The sequence below is a fragment of the Anopheles nili genome, chromosome X (genome assembly GCF_943737925.1).
Source record: "Anopheles nili chromosome X, idAnoNiliSN_F5_01, whole genome shotgun sequence".
NCBI classification, from domain to species: Eukaryota; Metazoa; Arthropoda; class Insecta; order Diptera; family Culicidae; genus Anopheles; species Anopheles nili.
Genome location: NC_071293.1, coordinates 12,614,677 through 12,638,656, shown reverse-complemented (window position 1 = coordinate 12,638,656; position 23,980 = coordinate 12,614,677). Strand labels below are relative to the sequence as shown.

Sequence of the window (23,980 nt, the reverse complement as noted above, 5' to 3'; positions counted from 1 at the left end):
ATCTTTCGGATGCCTCTCTGATTGCTAGCTTTCGGTCAGGCGTCGGATGTGACCCTTTTCCTTGTAGTGCCTCATTTTTTCGTGCACAGCGGTGGCTATCGTTGAATTTCTTGCCATTTTCTGCCTTATGTGCACATACCGTTTCATAGCTGATGTTCTGTTACACGGTAGCTGTGTATTCCCGAATTTCCATAGCAATCCGGTCTCGTCTTCTTCTTTCTTGGCCCGCTCATAGTTGAGCACGTCGTGCTGACATGGCCAGGTTGCCAATCAGTTTCCAGGAAACTCGGTCCAGGACTGCTCTCCTCCACCCCCGGCTGCACCCAATCTCCGACAGGTCCTGCTCCACTTGGTCCAGCCACCGAACTCGCTGCGCTCCTCTGCGCCTCGTGCCGAACGGGTCGCTGACGAGCACCTTCTTGGTGGGGCATGAGTCCGGCATCCTCATGACATGCCCCAACCACCGAATTCTGCCGGCCTTCGCCACCGTCAGGATGTCCGGCTCGCCATACAGCTCAGCTAGTTCTTGGTTCATTCTCCTTCTCCACACGCCCTGCTCACAAATACCGCCAAAGATAGTCCGTAGCACCCGCCGCTCGAAAATGACGAGAGCGTTGGCGTCCTCCGTCCGTATCGTCCAAGACTCATGACCATAGAGGACTACCGGGCGTATCAGTGTGCGATATATTGTGCATTTCGTGTGTTGCTGGAGTCTTCTTTATCGCAGGAGTTTATGGAGCCCATAGTAGGCACGATTTCCCTGAACAATGCGTCTTCGAATTTCGCTGTTCACATTATTGTCCGAAGTGACGATCGTACCAAGGTAGCAGAACTCCTCTACCACCTCAAGATCGTCACCATCAACTGCTACTCTGCTTCCAAGTCGGGCTCTATCCCGATCAGAGTCACCGGCAAGCAGGTACTTGGTCTTCGACGCATTGATCCTCAAACCAATCCTAGCGGCCTCGCGTTTCAGTCGAGTATACGCCTCGCATACTACCACAGATGTCCTTCCGATGATGTCAATGTCATCCGCGAAGCCCAGGAATTGGAGAGATCGGGAGAAAATCGTGCCCCGTATGTCGAAGCCCGCGCTTCTCATGACACCTTCCAGAGCGATGTTAAACAGTAGACAGGAGAGTCCGTCCCCTTGCCTCAGACCCCGGTGTGAGTCAAACGGCTCCGAAAGCATGTTCGACACTCGCACCTTGCACTGTACCCCATCCAAGGTGGCCCTTAACAGCCGTACCAGCTTCCCAGGGAATCCGTACTGCTGCATGGTGTTCCATAGCTCCATTCGATCTATGGTGTCATAGGCCGCCTTGAAATCAATAAATAGGTGGTGCGTAGGGATCTGGTGCTCTCGGCATTTCTGGAGGATCTGCCGTAGAGTAAAGATTTGGTCGGTGGTAGATTTGCCTCCAACAAATCCTGCCTGGTAGCTTCCAACGAAATCTGTAGCAAGGGGGGCAAGTCTGCAGAAAAGTATTCGGGACAGGATCTTATAGGCAGCATTCAGGACTGTGATGGCTCGGAAGTTAGCACAGTCCAATCTGTCGCCCTTTTTGTAGACTGGGTGTATGACACCCAGTTTCCACTCATCCGGTAGTTCTTCCTGGTCCCAAACTCTTCTGATCAGCCAGTGGATGTTAACGGCAAGCCTCTCCGGTCCCAACTTGAACAGCTCAGCTACCAGCCCATCGCTGCCAGCTGACTTGTTACATTTCAACTGTTTGATGGCGCTGACGACTTCGTCCAAGGATGGCGGGGGCACTTCGTCATAGTCGTGTTCGTTATCGTAGGGCTGCTCAATTCTGCATCTTGCGCTTCGCCTGGTATCCACTGCTTCTGCTCCGTTAAGGTGTCCGTCATAGAAGCACTTCCACCTGTCAATCACCTCCCGCTCGTCCGACAGTATGTCTCCTTCCACGTTACGGCACATCGCGATCGTAGGAGTAAAACCGCTTCTTGCCGTCTTCAACATCCTGTAGAACTTGCGGGTTTCCCCCGACTGAGAGAGCTGTTGCATCAGTTGCTCGTCCGACTCTTCAAAGCTGCGCTTCTTGTCCTGGAAGAGTCGGGTCTGCTGCCTTCTCAGTCGTCTATAGTTTTCCACGTTCTGCCGGGTCTCGCGCTGGAGCATTCGGGTGCGCGCTGCGTTCTTCTCGGATAGTGCTCGTCTGCACTCATCATCAAACCATTCCTTCATCTGGTTACGTGTTACGCGGCCAATTATTCGCTCGGCCGTGCTGCTGATGGCTTGCTCCACTATTCGCCAGTGGTCGTTGAGTGACATCGCCTCGGTGGTGGTATCCTCCGGCAGCGCCTCCCCCAGCGCGATCGCGAAGTCTCTCGCCACATCAGCTTGCTTCAGCCGATCTGTATTGAGCCTTGGGGTGGGCTGGGATCGTAGCCTATTGGCTACGCTGAGTTTCTGGCGTAACTTAACCATAACCAGGAAATGGTCTGAGTCGACGTTTGCTCCTCTGTATGTCCGTACGTCGATAATGTCCGAGAAGTGCCTTCCATCAATGAGAACGTGGTCAATCTGGGAATATGTCTTCTGTGGTGATCTCCAGGTGTAGCTGAATCGAGGTGTGTGTTGGAAGAAGGTGCTGCGGATAGTCATGTGCTTGGAGGAGGCGAAGTTTATAAGGCGAAGCCCATTGTCGTTCGTCAGCTGGTGGGCGCTGAAACATCCTATTGTGGGTTTAAATGCTTCCTCCCGTCCGACCTGAGCGTTGAAGTCACCGATGACAATCTTGACGTCGTGTTGTGGGCAGCGGTCGTACTCCCTCTCCAGCTGCGTATAAAAGTTGTCCTTATCATCATCGGTGCTTCCAAGATGTGGACTGTGCACGTTAATAATGCTCAGGTTGAAGAACCTCCCACGTATCCTCAATCTGCACATCCTTTCGTTGATCGGCCACCATCCGATCACTCGCTTCCGCATCTCACCTATGACCAGGAACGCCGTACCTAGCTCATGCTTTTCTCCACCACTTTGGTAGATCGTGCAATCGCTTCGATAGGGGCGCTCTGTAACTCCTTTCCAACGCACCTCCTGAAGTGCTACTACTCCGAAGCCGCGGGTCCTAACCTCATCCGCAAGAATGCGGGTACTTCCGGGTGCTGTGAGGGATCTGCAGTTCCATGTTCCAAGTTTCCAATCATTAATCCTTTTTCGTAGCGTAGGTCGTTTGCCGTAGTTCCGAATCGAATTACCTTCTTGGTTTCTGTACGTTGCTTTTGTATTGGTGGTGGCTTGCAAGGCCTCTCCCCCAACCCCCTGTCTCGTCGGAGGACCTACGCTTCACAGCTGTTTGAAGTCCCGTGTGAAGCCAGGACAAAAGAGAGAACCAGCCGCCCCTGACATGGAGAACAGACGCTGGTATCTCTCCCTCCCCCCAATTCAGCCATATCACTCATCCTCCCAAGGGGTTGGGTTTCCCCGTATACCCAAGTTCAGATATTCGGAGAGACATGTTACCGCTCTGTACGTCGTGGACGTATTGGGTAGCTGTAGGGAATGGAGAGCCTATGTTATCTTTCTAGAAGCTTCGGATCCATTCCCGTATCAGTGAAGTATTGCTACTACCCTGCCAACAGAGCAAACCCTACACCCGGTCTCGTATCGGGTGCCAAAAAACTTAGTCTCCCTGTTCAGAAGGGCCAAAGCTCTCTCTTCGACATTGGATCTAAGAGGTTTCACTGGTTTTATTATTCCCAGCGTCTCAAGGGAGAAAATGTTCTTCACCGAGGCGATGTGATAGTTGTAATGTTCTTTGCTGGAGGTAGCATCCGCCGTCGAATGTGGTCCATAAACTACCCATCCTAAACGAGTTTGAGATGCGAATGGCTCGTGATCTCCTCCTTCTGCATTTCTCAATGCTTTTCCTAGATGGAAATTGTCTACACCAATCAATATTTGTGGGACGACATTGCTGTAAGATGTTAGAGGCAGTCCCTTTAGATGCGCAAATTTTTCGATAAGTTGGGTAGCCATCATAGTTTGTGCGGGTAGTGTCAAATTTTTCATAGTGTGCACCTTTGTCATTTGGTATACGGTCGCTCCTGGGTAATCACCCGAGATCCGCACTGCTAGTTCCTCCGAATCTCGAATGGGTGAATTATAAGGTGAACATGATGGTATAATAATACCATCATTTAACATTTTGTTAATTTGTTTATCGACTTCATTTTTTAAGGATTGGGGATAATGATAAATTTTACCATATACCGGTTCGTTGTCCGAATAGTTGCTTCAATCTTCGTAGTAAAAGGCGTAGTTTTTCGTCTGGTGGCTGGAAAAGATCTTGAAATTTATCAAGTAGCGAGTATAATTTTTCCTTTTCTTTAGAACATAGATGTTCATCCCGAATTTGTATTTTGTTAATTTCTTGGAAAGTATGCAATTTTAAAGGTATTACTCCTTTTTTGTTAATGGTTAGTTTTTTTGCTGCAGTGTCTATTACTGCTTTTAATTCTGTAATTGTGTCATGGTCAATTATCGCATCAAATGTCTTAAGTCCATTTAAGTGGAAAAATAATTACACATTTATATCCGAATAAGGTTAAAACAATTTTACCTGAGAATACTTTTCTATCTTTATGTCTCCTCCCACTGAAGAAACAAAAAATGGTTTTTCAATTTGATGCGAAATTCTCGCATATTTAGAATGGATGAAATTTTTATTTGAACCTGTATCAATAAGAATTTTTAATGGCTCTTCTCGATTACCATAAGAAAGAAAATATGGCAACGAGGACTTTAGCCTAAAAAATTAAGCTCTGCGTTTCGAACCATACTTTCATCGTTGCGATACTCTTGGTAGATTTGTCTTGCTTCCATATTAAACGTTCTTGGCCTTTTAAGTGGACGATGCTGATTTGAATTGCTTGGCCGATTCGTGTAGTTAATTTGTCGCGAGTGTATAGATGGATCAACTTCCATTGGCTGTGGCCTGGAATGTTGGAATGGCCTATGCGGTTTGGGCATAAAATTGGGGGCATTATATGTTCTCATTGGTGGATTTGGAGGAACATATCTCCTATTAGCGTGATTATATGTTCTTTGTTGTAAAATAGACTTCGTGGGTATTGGCGGATAATTGTTTCTCAGGTTTGAGAAATTTCTCGGTTGTCCCTTGCGGACAAGGTCTCACGATCGTTTTTCTATATTCTGCATTTTGAAAATCGATGCAGTAGCTATAAGCTGCGGCCAGAGATTTTGGCTCGATATTTCATATGAATTTACTTAGGTCTCCATTAAAACCTGTTGTAAAGGCATCGATGGCCTTTCGATTGCACGTTTCAATTAGTCATTTGATAGCTTCAGGATGACTGAATCTGTCATCCGATTTTATTTGATTCGCGATGAGCGACAATGTTCTGTTAACCTCATCATAGTATATCTCCAGTGATCGTCCCTTTTGTTTAGAGCTCATTAGTTGATAGTCTAACGTTTCTAGATCACGTTTTTCTCCGTAATATGTGTGCAGAATTTTTTTTATATGGAATCAATTTATTCCAACGTAAGATGCTACTAATGCGTCGTTAGCTTCTTTTATAACTTTCCTCCGTATGGCCTTGCACATCATATGATATTTATTCTGTTGGGCCAAAGGAAAGCTAGAATTTGTCTAATATAGCCGTACTAGGCTTTCTGCATCATCTATCCAACAATTAAGTTCTCTGGAATCTCCTGTGAAAGTTGGTAAATGCTTCACAGTTTCCGGAATTTTTTCAAATGAGGTTGTATCAATGGCTACTCCGTTCATGTCTGCGAAAAATATCGCAGGATCTTCGTTGTTTGTTGATGATGTACTGGCTGAGACACTTTCTAAACTAGCCAATCGTGACAGAATTTGTTGGATTTGGCTTTCCATTTTTCTGTCCCTTTTAATTTTTAAGTTTTTGAACTGGAGATAAGATTTTTCAGCTTAAAACAATAACTGTACGCTTTTTCAGGATATGTATGTCCTTTTTTTTAGTGTGGGTTAATACGCTTTTGAGACAACTCTCTTCTTTTTCAACACTTTTATTTTTCAAAACACTCTTATTCCTCAAAACACTTTTACCGTTTCTACTTACTTTCAAATTTTATTACTTACAGTAATATGTTGATGCTACATTGAATTTATTACTTACAGCAATATGGTTGTAGCCAAACCCTTCATGGTAATCTTTGTTAGATGCATCGTTCCTTTCAAGTGCAACTGTGGTTGTCCCTTTTTCCTGAAACGAGTGATTAGCTGTCCAGGTGACTCAGGTCGCTGGTTGACGTCTGCTTGTAGCGGTCCGGTGACGGTAGAAAATGATTTACTCACTTCACACTTTCAATCCCTGAATACACGTTAATTTCACTGATTTTATCACTCGATCATTTACTTCTAACGCGAACCGTTAGCTTTACCTTGAAGGGTCCTTATTCCCCCACCTTGGTGTGTCCCTGATCTTCGTTTATAGAGAAGTCAAGGTTTAATCGCGTTAGATCCTGTTTGTTCTTAGAACCTCCGCTCGCGACAGCCCTAGCATAAACAAAACATTCCTTCACGATTGCCCTAGCATAAACTAAACATCCGTTCGTACAGCTTATCGTAGGGTTGCCTTGACGGTGCTCTGGATCATTCCACGTTGGGGTGTTTATGTTGCTGATGTGACATTTTTGTCATTTACTGTTTCCAACCGTCGCGAATTACTCGAATTTGGTATTGCTGATCGGACTATCTCGATGTTGCTAACTCATCCTCACTGAAATCGTCGTCGCTAGCGCTCTCCCCAGATTCATCGTTGCTGTAGCGCTTCCGCACGTTCCGTGCCGAGGTTCGACTTCCGCGTGCCGGCGCACGAGTAGATCTTCGTTTACCAGCATCCGAGTCCGATCTAGCGTAAGGGTTATGATCAGATCCGCTGTCCGATCCACGGCGAGCCCGTCGACCTCGACACACTTTAAATTTTTCTTTCTCTTCCTCCTCGGAGGTGTTGTCATCTACGTATAAGGAATTATCTTGGGAACCACGATCAGGAGTTGATCGCTTCGGAGACCCGCTAGGAGACTTCGAGGATGCATTTTCACCCGCAGCTCCAGCGCAACCACCACCCGCAGCTGGTGCACTTCGCTTCACAGGAATTTCTTCTTTGGTGAAGCGGTCGTTGCAATATGGCATGGTCCAGAGACGATCCAACCAAGGCACGTTTTGCATGCTAATGGCTCACCTGGCCTGCCCTCCACGCCCTCTCGAAGAGGTTTTCCAAGGTGAGCATTATCAATCCCGATTAGAATCCTGGACACCGCCTTGTGGTAGGATTTCACTGACAGTCCCTTTAGATAAGTTAATTGTTCCATCGACAGTGATTGTGTCGGGAGTGATAACTTGGTCTCGCTGAGTGCCTTTATGGGTATTATTTCGCCTCTAACTTCGTTATGGCGCGTTTTCCATCAGTATTTATATGCGCCTACTGCGATGGCAATTTGCTTCACCATGACCGAATAAGTGACAATTTCGGCATCGTTCCTCGTTTGTTACAGTAAAACTTGAAGTAAACACGATGATGGTTTATTACACGCACGTTTTTAAATTCACCTAAGTTTATTTTTAGTACATACCAACAATCAATTATTGACAAAGAATAAATCTATTTAAAAATGTATTACAATCATCGCTTGTTACTAGAATACTTGAACACTAACATAAACTTATACAAAATAATATAAACAATTCAGTAGGGCAAACATCATCCCTTATCATCCTCCTGGAACGCGCGGCACTCTTGCACCCTGTGTACGTGGAGGACCGGACTGTATCTCCTGTGGAGTTGGATTCATGGGGATAGACAGTCGTCGGCGTTTGGCTGCAGAAGTCGTTTCCTTATCTTCCTGTGGCCGTGGACGTCGGAATCCACTAAACTCACCCTCTTCCGGGTTCCTGTGAGTTTGAGCTGTTGATTCTAAGGACATTCCTCTAGGAGACTTTTGCAATGTCACATTCGAGGGCCTAGGACTTTCCGGCCATACATACGAATCCTGGGTAGAATATTGCTGAGAGCTCACATTGCCAGGCTCACTGTCTGTTATTCCTAAGGACTCTGGTGGACTTGCCCTTGTCATCGAACTAGAACTCGACGATGAAGATGGTGGGTCTCGTGCCACCAAAATATCAGTCAGAAAACTTTCAATCGAGGAAGATTTTTGACTCGCCGAATCTCCTTGCGATTTTCTCTCCGTACGGCTCGAAATTCTCAAGTGTAGCGTCGTGCGATCGACCATAATATCAAATTTATCGCTCAATCTCGTATTTAAACTTCTGTCGCGATAGCAACTGCGGATTTCGTTCTCCTTTCGAATGATATCTTCGTACATGTCCACCAAGGACAAATACTTGTTAAAAGGCAGACGATGAACCGCAGGGAAAATTTTCAACAATGTTTTCAACTTCCTGGGAAACGGCTTCGGCTTGGTGGCCATTTTTCTGATTTCAGGATAGATTTTTGCATGTTCCGTTATAATGACTCTGTCCGTGCTAAAATATCTATCATCATACGGATTTGAGTATTCGTAACCCTTGAAAATGGACAAAAACTCCAAATTGTTGAACAAGCTTTCATCCCGATAGAACACCCGTTGCTTCGCAGGATCTGGTTTGGGTAGACAATTTACACAGAAAAAATTGTGCGAAGACTTCAGTATCGGAGACAGAAATTCCATTGCCTTTTTAGAGGATACGTAAAAAATAAACGGTGTAAAACACAAACATTTACAACACCGCGGAAAGCAGTGAACATCATGTTTTTGATAATTGTAACAACGTGAATTTTCAATTCAAGTCATGATTATTGCTTAACAGTCGGTTAAGCGCTTTACGCGCGTTAGTTTACAAATTTAAAGTGCACGTTTCGAATAGTACACTTAGTTATAGAACACTTAGTGAAATGAAGCAGATACATAGACTGGTCTTCGTATCGTTTCTTTTGGATAGAAAATTTTTAACCGCAGTAGGCGCGATTTTACATTCAGCAAGCGCTAAGATATGATCCTTAGTAGACATGTCTTTTTTTTGCGGGCAGTTGGTGAGTATAGAAACAGGTATTGGATTTTTTGATCACTGTTTGGAGTCCTCAACGCCTGTTATTGTTAAAATTATACCTTTGAATGATGTTGCTAGATGTGCTGGATATTACAATTTGAGACACTTGCAACTGAAAGGTGCGTTCTGGCAATTGTGCGATTTTATTTTTCTGGCATAAATCAAATATCTTTACGTGATTACCTATATCTATTCTCATGTTTTTCCAAAAGAATAGCTCTCCAATTCTTTTCCTCATTCTTCAACTTCAGGCGCAACGCTCATCAATGCAAACAATGCCGCTACGATGGCTTCTACAAGTTTTTGCTTGATGGTCATTTTCTTCTTCTGACGCACCAACCAACCGTTTTTTAAGTAATAAAAATTGTAGTGTGTTATCACTTAAAAGCATAATTTTCATTTGGATCATTCTTAATAGATAACTAACCAACGTTCCCTGCACCTTGGAGCATCTACGCTAGAGAGTGGCTCTGAGCCGTTACATTGTATCTACAGATTAAACATATAGGTTCTGCCTAAATTGTCACTACGAGTTTAAAATTATAAACAGCATGTTAGCTGATATTGGATAGCACAAGGCCATCTATTGGGGCAAACCCCACTTTATCCTCAAAGATAACTTAAAGCTTTAAAAAACCTTAATCTATACCTTAAACCTAACTACACACTACTCAAAAATTTCACCTTAGAAAGATCCCGGATCAACGCAGAGGTGGAGTTCCCGGAGGTGAGTTATAGACGCATGGAATCGGCTTCAATGCGCTCACTTATCAAAAGGAACCCTGCATCTAGATGCAGTTCACTTGAGGGGTATCTAATAGGCAGTTTGAGAATCATTATCAGAAACTTGTTCTGGATTCTCTGCACTACTATCATATTCGCGTTTGAGCAATTGCTCCAAACATTGAATCCGTACATCAGCACCGTCAAGCCAACTTGCCGATAGATAATAAGCTTATTATCCCACGACAGTCCCGAGTGGCGCTTGATGAATGGATACACACTCGTCAAGAGGTTAATTGTTTTGGTAGCAAGATGATCTACATGCTTCTTAAAAGAAACTTTTCGATCAATGGAAACCCTGAGGTAGCGCACATCAGTGGACCAAGGATTTCGAAATTTTGCAGGGTGATGGGTTCATCCTTACGCACCAAGAAAGTCATAGTTAGTTAGTTAGTCAGTTAAATTTATTTAAAATTTCATCAATATCAGTTTTACTACTTTTTTTTTTACTTTTAGTAACTAGTACTATTTACAAACATTTGATTTAGTCTACTGAATTTCTTATCAATGTTTATATACTGGCATTGCATTTACGATCATACATTACATTACATTTCGACATGGTTTTCTGGATTCTGGGTATCTTACATTGCCACATTCTGGGTATCAGATTTAATGCCTTTATACTTTACCAAGGAGGGACCCTTAGCGATGCTTTTAAAAATTTGTTTTGAGTTTTTTGTATCTTTAACATGTGGGATTTGGCACAGTGGTTCCAAACAGGCGAGGCGTATGTAATAAAGGGTCTAATAAGAGCTTGAGATATCAGTAATTTATTGTTTAAATTGAGTTTCGATTTTCTATTTAAGAAGGGATATAGAATTTTGCATCATTTTTTTACACTTGATAATAAGGTTATCAGTATGTGTTTTGAATACCTGCCTTTTTCTGAGGAATAAACTCAGATATTTTATTGAGTTTTCTTAAGGTATGTTGATGTTTTCCATATTTAAAATACTGTGAGAAAGTTTTAGATGGCTAGTTCTTCTTGAGAAGGAAATTGCTTCAGATTTGAAGCCATTTTGTTTTAGCTTCCAATCTTTACAGTATTTAGAGTATTGTTTTAAGGTTGTATTTAAGTTTTTAATGATTCATTTAGGATAGCTAGATGATGACCAGAAAGCAATGTTGTCTACATAAAAGAATTGTTCACATTTGTGTATAGATGGAATATCAGATGTATATATGTTGAAAAACATTGGAGACAAGACACTGCCCTGTGGTACACCTGCCGTAGGGGAATAGGACCCAGACGTCTAGTTTGAAATGTGAATTTCCTTTATCCGTTTTGAAATAAAGGACTTTATTATATTGATTAGATAGGTTGGGTAGTTTAATTTGATGAGCTTGTAAATTAATCCTTGGTGCCATATAGAGTCAAAAGCTTTTGCGGTATCAAGTAAAACTTATCCCGTCGATTGTTTGCTTTGTCTATCATGCGAAATATTTTTTATCAATCTGTGAAGATGATGCGTAGTAGATAGAGCAGGACGGAAACCAAATCGATTGTCAGGAGCTATATTATTACTTGAAGTGTGCAGTGCTAGTCTGGATTCTAGTAGTTTTTCAAATATTTCCCAAGGCAGCTAAGTAAACTTATGGGTCTGTAATTTTTTGGCAGGGAAAGGTCCTTTCCGGATTTGGGAATTGCAATAACTTTAGCTTTTTCCATGCGTTCGGAAAATAACCAAGTTTTATACACCCATTTATAATATTGTTTAGGTAGATGACAGCTTTGATTGATAGTCTCTTGATGGAAGCATTATTGACTCTATCTGGATACGTGGATACGGGGATTTTTTTATTTGATTCGTTTTATAACTTTTATAATGTCTTTGGGTTTAAATAAGTGTTGAGTGTTTATTTTGTTCAATTGGTTGGTTCTGGAAAACTGTTGTATGGTTGATTTGATTTGGTGCTCGAGTTTGCTAGTGAGGTCAATTGTTACGTTATGAGCCAGTTTCTGAATGCTTCACTATAAAACATAAAACTGATAACTTATGTTCAATTAGGTTTATCAAAAAATAAAATGAGCTTCTTGTCCTATGATTAAGTCTATGCCTTTGCCATCTTTTCCTGTGAGTGTTCCTGTGAGTGACTTTTATCAAGGCTAGGATTTCTGCTGGAATTACGAGCTTATAACTGCCCGGGGATCTGGTTGGGACTACACTGTCATGAGCTGTATTTATGATAGAACTGATACTAATAATCATATTATCTATTTGGGTGTGGGTATGGATTTTATCTAGAGTGAATTCAGATGGGTTTTGGAGTTGATGAGATGTTTAGAATGTAGCCAATTTGCATTTATATAACCGTAAATGAATTTGTCGGAATCAATGCTAATATTTTTCTTTAAAACTGAAAACGATACTAGAAGATGGTCGGAGGAAAAGTGTATAGAAGTTTTCAGCTCTGAGAACTCGAGACTATTGTTGCTAAGTGCAGCATCAATTGTTGATGGATTGCGTTTTGCATCTGCGAGGAAGTGAGTGAGTGTGTTTGGATAGTAAACAGTGAACTGACCTTTTTGAATTTTATGAAATAGGTATTTGCCGTCTGAGTTTGTGCATGCATAGATCCACATGTGATGACGGGCATTTAAATCCCCACAAATTATATAGTTATTTTTTAGTTTCGTAAGATTACTAATATCTTTTTTAAATGTACTGACTGATGTATTCGCACCAGGATGGTAGGCCGCCACTATAGAAATTGGTCCATTATTCTTTGATACTGTAATGCCTATTACTTCGATAAGGTTAAGTTTAAAAGAACTCATATGTCTGAAAGCTAGATTGTTTCTGGCTAGCATAAGGACCCCTCCTTTAATACTGCATACTATATCTAACCAGCGTGTCGCATAATTTAGTATATTGAACCTATGCTCATATTTTAAGAAAGTTTCAACTATTACCATAACATCTATGTTTGTTTTTCTTCAAAAACCGTGTTAATTTGATTTGATTTGATCCCTTCTTTTATTGATACCTCAACTACTTCCTCAGTTGGCTCACCAGACTATACCCTAGTTTGATCACCAGAATTGAAGATCAAGTTCTGTTTCTCACTTTCTATTTCAGCTAGTGGTGGGAGAGATATTTTGAAGAATCCGACACTTCTCCTGACACCAATAATAACTTCCCCACCGCGCCTACTCCTTGACGAGTTGTTGCGATAGTGACAAATAATGTCATATCCGTAGAAGGTTACTTTTTTTCTTCTATGAGCCAAGTTTCTGCAAGAGCAAACACGTCCGTGTTTAGCTATTAATGCTTTGAAAAAGTCTTTTTTCAAAGGAAACTCATACAATATCATTGGATTATGTTGGACATTGAAAGTCTCAATAGTCCAGTTGTATTAATGAACTTAAAGTAAACCACTGCCCGAGCCATTTGCATAGTGCACAGGGAGTCCAATAATTCCTATGTGGAAATTAGCTCCTGAAATGCTTGACGATGGGTACGCAGTTTCGTCGCTGGCCTGGTTTGTGGAGCAGTTAAGAGATCTGATTACTAGGAGATTTTGTGTCCCTAGGAGACTTAACCTTTTTCAGGATTTTTCTGCGATGTTTCAGGACTGCTCTCTTCACTCTTACAGCCAACTGTGAAATTGCGGTAGCTAAACATACAGGTTCGGTGATTGAAGCACAAGGCTCCTCATTCATGAGATTGTAGCCGTTGGAACCCATAAGAACAGCTGCGTATGAGCCGCGCGAGCCTGTTGGAATTGGAGTTTTTATAGCTCAGATTGCGGTTTTTTAAAAACTGAATAATCCCACAATCTGTGCCATGTTATTTTGCATTGCACGCATTTGAATGGGTTAACAGTGCATTCCGTCGCATGGTGTGGTCGTTGGCATTTGTTACAGGTAGTTTTATTACTGCAGAATATTTTTGAGTTACCTGTTTGGATACAGTTCTCTCAGGTAGCCACCCTGGGAACAAAAGTTCTAGCAACTGGGATATGGAGAACCTCAAAAACTGAAAAGTTTGGAAGAGCCGTTCCCTCAAACGTGACTCACTGGGATTTCCTTTCCATGTATAGATTTTAGCCATCAATGATGGTAGTCGAGTACAACGGGTGGACGGCGGTTACCCTGACTGCAGGAACAATAAAGTTTCGAAAGCCCCCAATCCGAATTTTAGGAGATCCGCAATGCGGATTTCGAGATCCATCCAGCTCGGTTGCGATAATGCGTTATTCGGGGATGCACTTTAAATGCTACTTAAAGCTTTGTTGAATATTACGGCAGTCTCAAACTGACCGTTCAGGGTCGATGATAGCACTAGAGTTGAGCTCGAGAGCTGCTCTACAACCAAATTTTCAGAAGTACGATTGCTGTTTACCCGGACGTAATGACCTCGTAGAGCAAATATTATTTCGCAAATAATATTACTACTGATTATGGCGAATGACTTGTGTTATTGAAATGCCTTAGATAGTTGTCCTTACGCAAGCGCACTTTTTTCAATTCACTAGCCTATTCTACACAAGTTTGTTATTTTTTCCAAAAAATCGCAATTTTTCTGACATTTTACTCGTTACTCGACTCGATAATGCTGTTGAAATTATAACGTGATTCAATTAACATATTCCTGATATGTTATACGTTGTGCAATAACGGTGTTTCTGTTTTTTAATCTACAGAAGCTCGTCCATCACAAAATGGGTTTAAAAATTTAAAATTTTCTTTCATGACGCGTAGCTTTTTCCATTTAGTTATGATGTTGGTTCATGTTCAAGTTCCTAGTTTTCAGTTTTCAATAATAAATTTTCAAATTTTATTTGTACTGTTGCATTTTGACTGGTTTTTTCCATGAACACAAACATGTATCACAAAGAAAAACATTAAGTAAAAGGCATTGTACAATTGGCATTGTACATTAATCCGAATAAATAATAAATAATGATAATAAAGTGTTTGGAAAATTTTGAGGGGGCTCGATAGCCGAAGCGTTAGCGTACGACATGCACTGACTATTCAGCTACGTGAAAAGTTCAAGAAGCCGTAGCAAGAACAGGCATGGATTGTACGGTTTTTGAGCCATTTAATAAGAATAAGATGGAAATGTTAGCAAACATTAATATGTAAAGGTATAAAAGATTAATTAGGTATAATTTATTCCATAACTTACAAAATGCATCCTAGGAGAAAACGGTTAGAGCTTTTGAACTATGAAAACATATGAAAAATATTCAGAAAGATTTAGTCTTCTACGTTCATGTATAGTACTTGGATTACGTTACAGAACGTGATCCTTTAAGGGGTATTTTATAGTACTTAGATGCCGAAAATATTGTTTAACGTTCAGCGTTGAACTACGTTTTATTGTATGTAACATATGTTTATTTGTTTGTGTATTGTAAGTTTTATTGTAAAATAAAAGAATATTGTTATTTTCAATTTTTGTTCACATCGTTTAAGTTCAGTTCTGAAGCATCCGAAATTTTGGAAACTTGAAAACCAGAAAAACTGAAAATACATGCATATAGTTCGGGAATAGCACTTAGGGGTCCATCCAATATTACTGTGTCATTATTTATTTTCACCTATTATGCCATTTTGCCTATTATAGTTGACGCAGACACATTCATATATCCCTGATGAAATTTCTTTGGCGAACTAATAATCATTTCGTTCAATATATGGATTAACATTCCTCAAGTAAATAAAATATATACCAGATATTTAGTGCTTACCTGAAGTAAAAAAAGCACAAATAAATAGCATGACAATTCTACTAATTATTTAGATTTATTTAGAAGGGTTATATATAAAATTTCATTGTTGTTTGTCACCTCGTTTTATATCTATCTGTCAGACCAACGGAAATGGTCGTAGCTAGTCCGAGCTACCCATTGGCGGCTTTAACTACAAATATTATACTTTTTTTCGGCCAATAACTTTTTTCAACATTTTGTCAGTGATGTGAGCTGAAAGATGGAAAAACAAAATCATTCGATGAGTAACAGAAGTATATAGTCTAAAGTAATCCCATATATCCTGCTATGACAAACCTAACTGACTGCTATTAGAATAAAGTTCCATTAATTTTTAAAATAAAACAGCGTAAGTGTCTCCTTCAGGTTTGTTCTTTATTATACCCTCAATTATTTATTACCTTTGTCTATTTTACCAAAATAAATTTATTATCTTTGCTATTAACTATAAAACCACTTTTTTCACCGTTACGAGTTATTATAGCACATAGAACAAGGAATAAATGCATAAATGAATCGATAGTTTAATCAAACATTTAATGCAGAAATAACTAAAAAGAAATTGATAAATGACACAGAATGATTAATATATGAAATGGAAGAATGATCAAGGTTCGAAAGAATATAACATCAAACAAAGAAAATTAAACAAAGAAGAAATTAGAAACGAAATGGTCATAATGATATTTGGAAAATTTACTATCCATTTTTTTGACACTGGTTTACATCTTTACGCCTTCAAATATTAATGAGTATAACGATGGAGACGGTATAATGACATCCTTGTACAACTAAGGGTTTTTCTAACAACTAAGGAATCTCTCAAACAAATCAGACCCTCTGTACTGTCTTTTACTCATGATTGGTAAATCTTTGCTTTGTCTTTAATAATCTAATAAATTTGATCGCTTCAGCAAACGTTTTAAAATCATGTTTAGTAATATTTGACTGGCTTTAAAACTACAATATTTTGATAGTAAATAGATAAAATAGACACTTATTAATGAAGTTTGCAGATAGTATAAAATCAGATGTATCAGAAGCATTAAGGATAATTTTCTGAACAGCTGTACGAATCTGTACGGCTTTATAGGACCGTTTTCGTTAAACTTAATGGCGACAAAAGATTTTCAATGTAAAATTGTACGCTCTTACTCGTCTGGGAATCAAATTACTGAATCTCCAGTTACTTCCTGAATGTTACTCGACCGAATGTTTCGGTGATGAACGATCACAATGGAAAATCGGCCACCAAGACTCATCAGCCGGAAACCGTTGGTAAGATGATTTTAACGTCTCCCGTCACCCATTGACAACCCCAGACGGCTCGCTTTCTCGTTCAACATTGGACCACAAGAAGACGAACTAAGAAAAGGTAAAAACAACCCGGACAATATCGTTTCATCCTAATGGGTCCGTGTTAAGTTCCGGAATTCGTTGTGTTATCAAAATTTAATTTTTTCGCTCTCCGTCTCCCTATCCGGTAATCCTTTTGCCGGAACCCGTTCGAACGCAAAACAAAAACAAAGCGCTTCCGTGGTTCAAACACGTGGCCAGAAAAGAAGAAGAGAGAACTATTTTCTGCTATAATACAAACGAAGGACTAGGAACGGAAAAGTATGTTACGAGACTCAACGCTCGAATGGTAAGTTGTTCTCCGATAAATTTAACGATCTCTTTATGGTCTACTTAGAACGAAAAATCTTAAGTTTTCATTTTCTTTTAGACTTGAGGTTTAGAGTTTTAGAAACTAAATATAAGATTGCGCTGACCGGAAGCAAAAAAATGTTCTTCATTTGTGACTGTTTGGACGCCCTAGATTTGGAAGTCTTCTGAAAATAAAGTCGTCGAATAAAGAAAAGCCTCTGCTGGATATCGTTACAGGTAGCACTGGTACAGATGAATATCATTTACCACCCAATCGAGCTAACACTTTATAAACATTCGGGCTGTAAGCCAAATTGCTTTCCGATTCGAGCGCATTTTAACTCCTCTGATACATGGAGTTTTCATACACGACCTTGTCATACAATCGAACGGTTTCATTTCTTCGACTGAGAAAAAGGTTCAAGCATGCCGATCATTCTGGCACATGCAAAAAAATTATGCTTCCCGTTCAGTCAAAACACGAGCAAGACCGTTGCACAAGATTTATAGCATGCCGTTTTGTTTAGCACATGAACTGCGGTTTCCCTCCTCAATTCGACGAGCATTTTACCTGAGCGTAATAAAACCTCGAGATAATATATCCACTGTTTGGCTCTCGCAAGCCATTTGTGTTGCCCTCTTTGATTCGGCTGTGCGCTGTCGTAGGTTAAACCCTTTGTTCATTTAAGTTTCGACCCGCGCGGGCCGCTCTATCTGTGATTGGGTTGCCCTTCTCTTTTTTGCCCACGTTGACGGTACCCTTGCAATTTCTACTGCTATTCCGTTTGTGAGCTAATGTTCTATGATCAGCGATCGCATATGGACAATGATTACGGTACCAGCATGATATTTTATTAGCGGCATAGACCAAAACACGTATGAAATGCAAACCGCCAACCATTTCGTCATTGAAATTCTCAATCTTACTCCCTTGATTTGTATCTATAAAACGATAGTAAACAAAATAACACCCTTGTTTTCTATCACCGGTGCAAACGATGCATGCAATCTACCATATGAATCTACACCCGATATACAATCACTGCGTGAGATATGCGTATTACATGGAAGCATTGGTACATCAAGTGCTCACATACGTTACAATCCATCCCTACTCCGGATCTATTTTTGGACGCATGCATCGCCGCCATCGATCTTGGCCCACACGTAAATCAAAAGGCAATGCATACCCCTTAAGGTTGAAGACGCCAGATTGCTCAACCCATCGACGCTGAAAACCCATCGCCAGCCCGACCAGCCATATCGACGTCGGTTCCTTGTATTCTTCCAATTTAACATGCATAGGAAGAAAATGAGTTTATTTTCTAAGCCCAGCTTAGTGTCTAAATAAATGTTTCAAGAGAGAAGATATGCAGGAAACTGAACCGTTTGTTGACGCTTCACATTTTTGTGAATTTCTTTTATTCTGAAAACAGAAATTCCTTTCCCGACCATAATGTAAAAGTTACTTGGAAAAAAGAATAAACAAAAAATATTTGTCTCACTGAGCGATATTTGAACATACCAATAAATTAGGGTTGCTTCCTCCCATTTCCGCATTGCAGAATATGATATTTTGCTACTTGTTGAATAGACTGTGTTAAGGAGTACATGAAAAGTTGTTGCTAAATTAGACGATATTTGTTCCTTTGGGCATTTTTTTTCAATATTCCGAACAGGTATTGTATGCCCTACCACCAATTTGTCTCCTACCGGGAGAGCTGCAACGTCACCATTCTAATTTTCCAGTAAATATGGACATTTTAAGGAATTTGTCTCATTTCATTTAATTCGGACATGATTGCTATGCTCGACCAAATTTTCCAATACACTAATAGGAAGAGCTCGTATGGGAGCTCTTTTTTTAAGATATTGTGTAAAAATAATCATCCTCACCTAAAATCATTCAGACCAAGCTTTAGTGCTATGACCGAATTATTTTCTTTGTGATACCGACCTTTGGAAACCTCCCTTTGTTTCGCACTGGCGTAAATAAATTTTCGTCGCACTATGAATAGGAAGAAGCATTTGTACCGTGTTTCAATCGAATTGGAAGCCATATGTATTTTTCAATAACTTTTCTGTGTTTGGTAGAGGGAGAGGGTTATCCGCTTGTAGAACTGGAATTTTGAAAGTCTTTGTATAAAGTGACAAAATTTTAGTTGATTTCGACGACATATGTACTTCACAGTGATATTTTGTGATGAAAAGATATACCAAACCGGGAAACTTATACTTCATCACATATTGTATAGAGAATTTTAAGAAATGCATACGCAATATTTAGGTTGAATCAATGTCATTTGTATTCAACGATTTTCAATTACTGTGAAAGGGAATGTATGGAAGAACCCCTACTCTTTTATCCTCTTAGGGGGCAGGAGGGTTAAGATTTTTACAAACAGATTTATAAAAACATGTTCAGATAAATTGGTCATCGTTTGAATTTTTAATAGCCAATAACAGACCTACATAATATTTCATAATAAGCGCAGCGAATGGTATAGAAGATGTCCGTTTTTTCTACGGGGTAACTGAAGCTTTAATTTCTGCTCGAAAAGTTAAAAGAAACATGTTTGTCGAATTGCGGATATTTCGGTCTTCATTTGTATTTTGCCCCCCTTTTTTGTGGTTGTGTGTTTGTGTTGTATTGTTGCCCCCTTTTTTGTGGTTGTATAGAAGCCCTCCCTTTTTTCTTGATCGGGGCTGCCGTAACTTTTGATTCTTTTGCAAAATATAAATAGATGCATTTGTGCCAAATTTCGATCAGATCTGTGTTTAGTATTTTTAACTGAATAATATTGCCTGCTGTGATAGGGGTTTGTATGGGAGCCCCCCTTTTTATCTCACGGGGGTGGATGAAGCTTTGAATACTTTTGCTGAATGTAAAAAGAAATATGTTTCCCAAATTTCAGAAAAATTTTACATCATTCACCGATTTAAGCGAATAACATTCACTTTGGTGGGTGGGTGGGTGGGTGGGGGGGGGGATTAGTTTTGAGTAATGAAACATTTATGTACCAAATTTCAGCCAAATCCTCTATAATTTTAAGCGGATAATATTCAGTTTTTGAAGGGGGGGTTTGCATGGGAGCCCCCCTATGTTCCCCATTGAGATGGCTCAAATTTTGCGAATATTAGTTTTTAGTAATGAAACGTTTATGCACCGAATTTCAGCTAAATCGGGCTACGACTATAATTTTAAGCGAATATTATTCACTTTTTGGAAGGGGGGGGGGGGTTGTATGTGAGCCCCCCTTTGTTCTTCATTGAGGATGCTGAAATTTTGGCAGTATTTGTTAAAAGTGATGAAACGTTTATGCACAAAATTTCAACTAAATCGGGCATTTGTATTTTTTAATGATGGGAGCATTTGTATTTTTTTTGTATAGGAGCCCCCCTTTTGGAAAAAAATAAAAAAAATCAAATGCCTAAATCCGAGACCATCATACACCTATATAGCAAGTTTGGTGCAAATCGGTGCAGTGGAAACCCTATTGAAGCGCGCGCATAGGCACATATATGTATATATATATATATGTATATATATATATATTTATATATATATATTTATACATAAATATATAAATATATATATATATATATATATATATATATATATATATATATATATATATATATATATATATATATATATATATATATATATATATTTATATATTTATGTATAAATATATATATAAATATATATATATATACATATATATATATATATATATATATATATATATATATATATATATATAGATATATATATATATATATATATATATATATATATATATATATATATAAACAAACAAACATTCATTTTTATTCATAAGAATTGATCATATAAAAGCCCCCAACGTATTGTTAAAAGTGTGAATAGAATTGTAACCCAGTACTAAAACAATATGCAGGAATTTCAAATTAAACTAAGGCTTTGAAAAACAAAATTGAAACTTCGAACATTTCTACTGATCATAATTAACGTATTAACGGGCTTTTGAAGTATAGAACAGAATTCACTCGTTTGACAAAGTAAAATGGATGGAGACGTTCGTGCGATTTTCAAATCAGAACGCCAAATATTGTTCATGTTCGTGTTTAGCTCTACCTTTCTTGCTTTTTCTACGTTTCACCATCATACGGTGTCCGCAAGAACGTGCGATGATTTCTCTGAACCATCTTTCGACGATGGCTAGTGATAATGTAACAATCTTCTTAGAACAAGAGCACTCCGTCTCACTTACAGGCGATCAAACACATGGTTAGGTGGCTTTGTTAAGCTTGCAATAGGGGTGGTATGCATGGTTGTGTTAGTTACAGACGCTGCAGTAAACGTATTTATGCACAAAATTTTGGCTCCATTCTTTTCATAGTTGCACGCTGGAACAGACCTCTGAGCTCGGCAAGTTTGTGATATTGTGTAGCGAGGGATAACACTAGAGTGAGTATCAGTAATTTTTCATCATTTTTGCAATTATTTTTTTATTTAATTCGTTCCCCGTGTTCTGCATTTTTTTGCTTTTAGTTATAGTAGTGTGCTGTGTTGGCCGATATAACTGCTGACAAACTAGTAGAGCTAGTCCTACACTCTCTCGAAACATAGCCAACATGAGCCAACGATCGCCCTTATCGTCGGAGTCAGAGAAGCTGCCATCACAACGAGCTCGATCGTCAGTTCTGCAGGGACGTTCACGCTCTGCTCGGCAGCTGTTTAAGCCGCTCGTAGAAACAACCACGAATGCAACAGTTGTAAGTGGCAACTTGTCCATGCCACAAAGCGAAGAAAATGAGACAACCAAGTATTATCTACAATTCGAAGGACCAGGCAAAGGACTTGAGGACACTTTTAAACACTGGATGGACTCGCCATCAAAAATCTTTCTGAATATGGAAATCTCTTCGTATGCAGAAAACACAGAACCAGGACTATGTCAACCCTCAATGAGCGAATGTGACATCCTCAACCCACGCGAATGTGACATCTATTGTGTAAAATCATCACCACCCTTGGATTCCGTTGGCACCGGCAGTGAAGACAACGATGATCATAAATCGAAAAGGAATTCGGATGGCAGTGAAGTGAAGAAAAATGAATCCTGCGTATATCGGAATGCTTCGATCTATAGCAAGCGACGCATTAATGACAACCGTAAGCATATCGAAGAAAAACGTAAGCGAGGCGAACCGGTCGATGAAATACGACCGTCTAGCAACGTCTTCATCAATGACTGTGACGGCTTAATGTTTGAAATAAACGATACGAATTCCGATTAAGTGGGAAGCGTAGAGTTTGATGGAGCAGAAATTAGATTTTTGGCGAGAAACATCGAGTAAAGTTAGTTTTCCTATGACACAACTAGTGCTTTTCTGGAATCGATCGTCGGATGTATGTCTTAATTAGTTCATGCAAGAAAGCAGAGCTCGGTTTGTAGTGGTGGTTTTACCTGAAGGTTAAAGGAAGTCCGATCCGTCATGATTACCCGATTTGATTCGAGTCGATGTAGCTTAAGGGATCAATAAAGAAAATGTTAGTGTAATATAAGTTACGTTATGTTTATGCATCTTCTTACGATGCAGGGTCTACAATTGAATAATCCTTGCTTTTTTAACAAATGCTGAACTCCTTATTCCACAAATCTTCTCTTAGAACCATCTTACATGTCACATTTCTTTTTCCTGACCACAATATCATATCAATGAAGAAATTTTACATCAAATCAACTCTTCTCTCGCTGTTTTAAAAACACCATTTTTCTACATACCCTCCGTTTCGTATGATCATTTCTATCTTGCCAAAAACTCTCTTCCTTATATTTAGCCTCTTGTGTGTCATGGAATAAGTAAAACTTTTTGTTTATGCCTGGTATTTTCCACATTCACCCTTTCGAAACACTCTTTGGATCCTTAATCATTTTGCTTGCATCCGTCATATCATAGCAATAAGTAAAAGTAAAACGTGGTTCCATTCTTAGCATTCAAGACGTTCAAAATCTTTCCAGTTTTCCTTAGTTTACTCTTATTTCGTCACTTACAATCAATTTTACCAATTTTATCTTTACCTCAATCAGGATTAATGCCCTGCATTTTTTTACCTCTATTGCTGTTCTCTTTCAAAACACAATCCATATTTTAATCATCACTCTCTGTAACCTAAATTTAAGTTTTTTACACTAACCACACATGGAACGCAGCTCAACAAAATTTTTTTATATGGAATCTTACTCAATAAGTGCAGAGCATTATTATTATTTATATGTTGAAGAATATTTCTCACATTTACATTTGAACATTCGTCGAGTGAGGCATTTTTAGTGCAAGTTAGTGTCTTAACCAATGGGTAAAGAGAAAAGAGTTGTAGTAAACTGAACTGTTTATTGACGTCTTATGCATTTTTGTAAAATTCTTTTATTCTGGAAACGGCCATATCTTTGCCCTCCGTGATGTAAAAGTCAATCGTTTAAAAGAACAATTTGTTGAGCGATTACAGATCATTTCAGGACATAACAATTGTAAGGCCTCTTAAATGCCCTCCTTCATGCATTGAGAAAGCTCATACTTAGCTACTTCTTGCATGGCTTGGGTTGAGCAGTACATGGCAAGTTTTAGTAAAATTAGACAACATATGTTATTTTGAGCTTTTTTTTCAATATTTCTATTGGTAAGTTGAAGAAAAGGTATTGGATGCTCTCCCAAAGCCATAAGTATTTTTCAACATTTTTTCCGTATTT

The 23,980-nt window shown here is 39.5% G+C and overlaps 1 protein-coding gene across 1 annotated transcript; it reads right to left on the bottom strand.

Annotated features, from left to right (window-relative positions):
* Positions 1–7,747: 7,747 nt before the first annotated feature.
* On the bottom strand, positions 7,748–8,761 carry LOC128728992 (uncharacterized; the record flags this gene model as incomplete). The annotated part of the gene is made up of 1 exon (XM_053822642.1): positions 7,748–8,761. A coding segment is annotated over one exon (1,014 nt), but the record flags the coding sequence as incomplete, so codon positions are not given.
* Between the last annotated feature and the right edge of the window lie 15,219 nt (positions 8,762–23,980).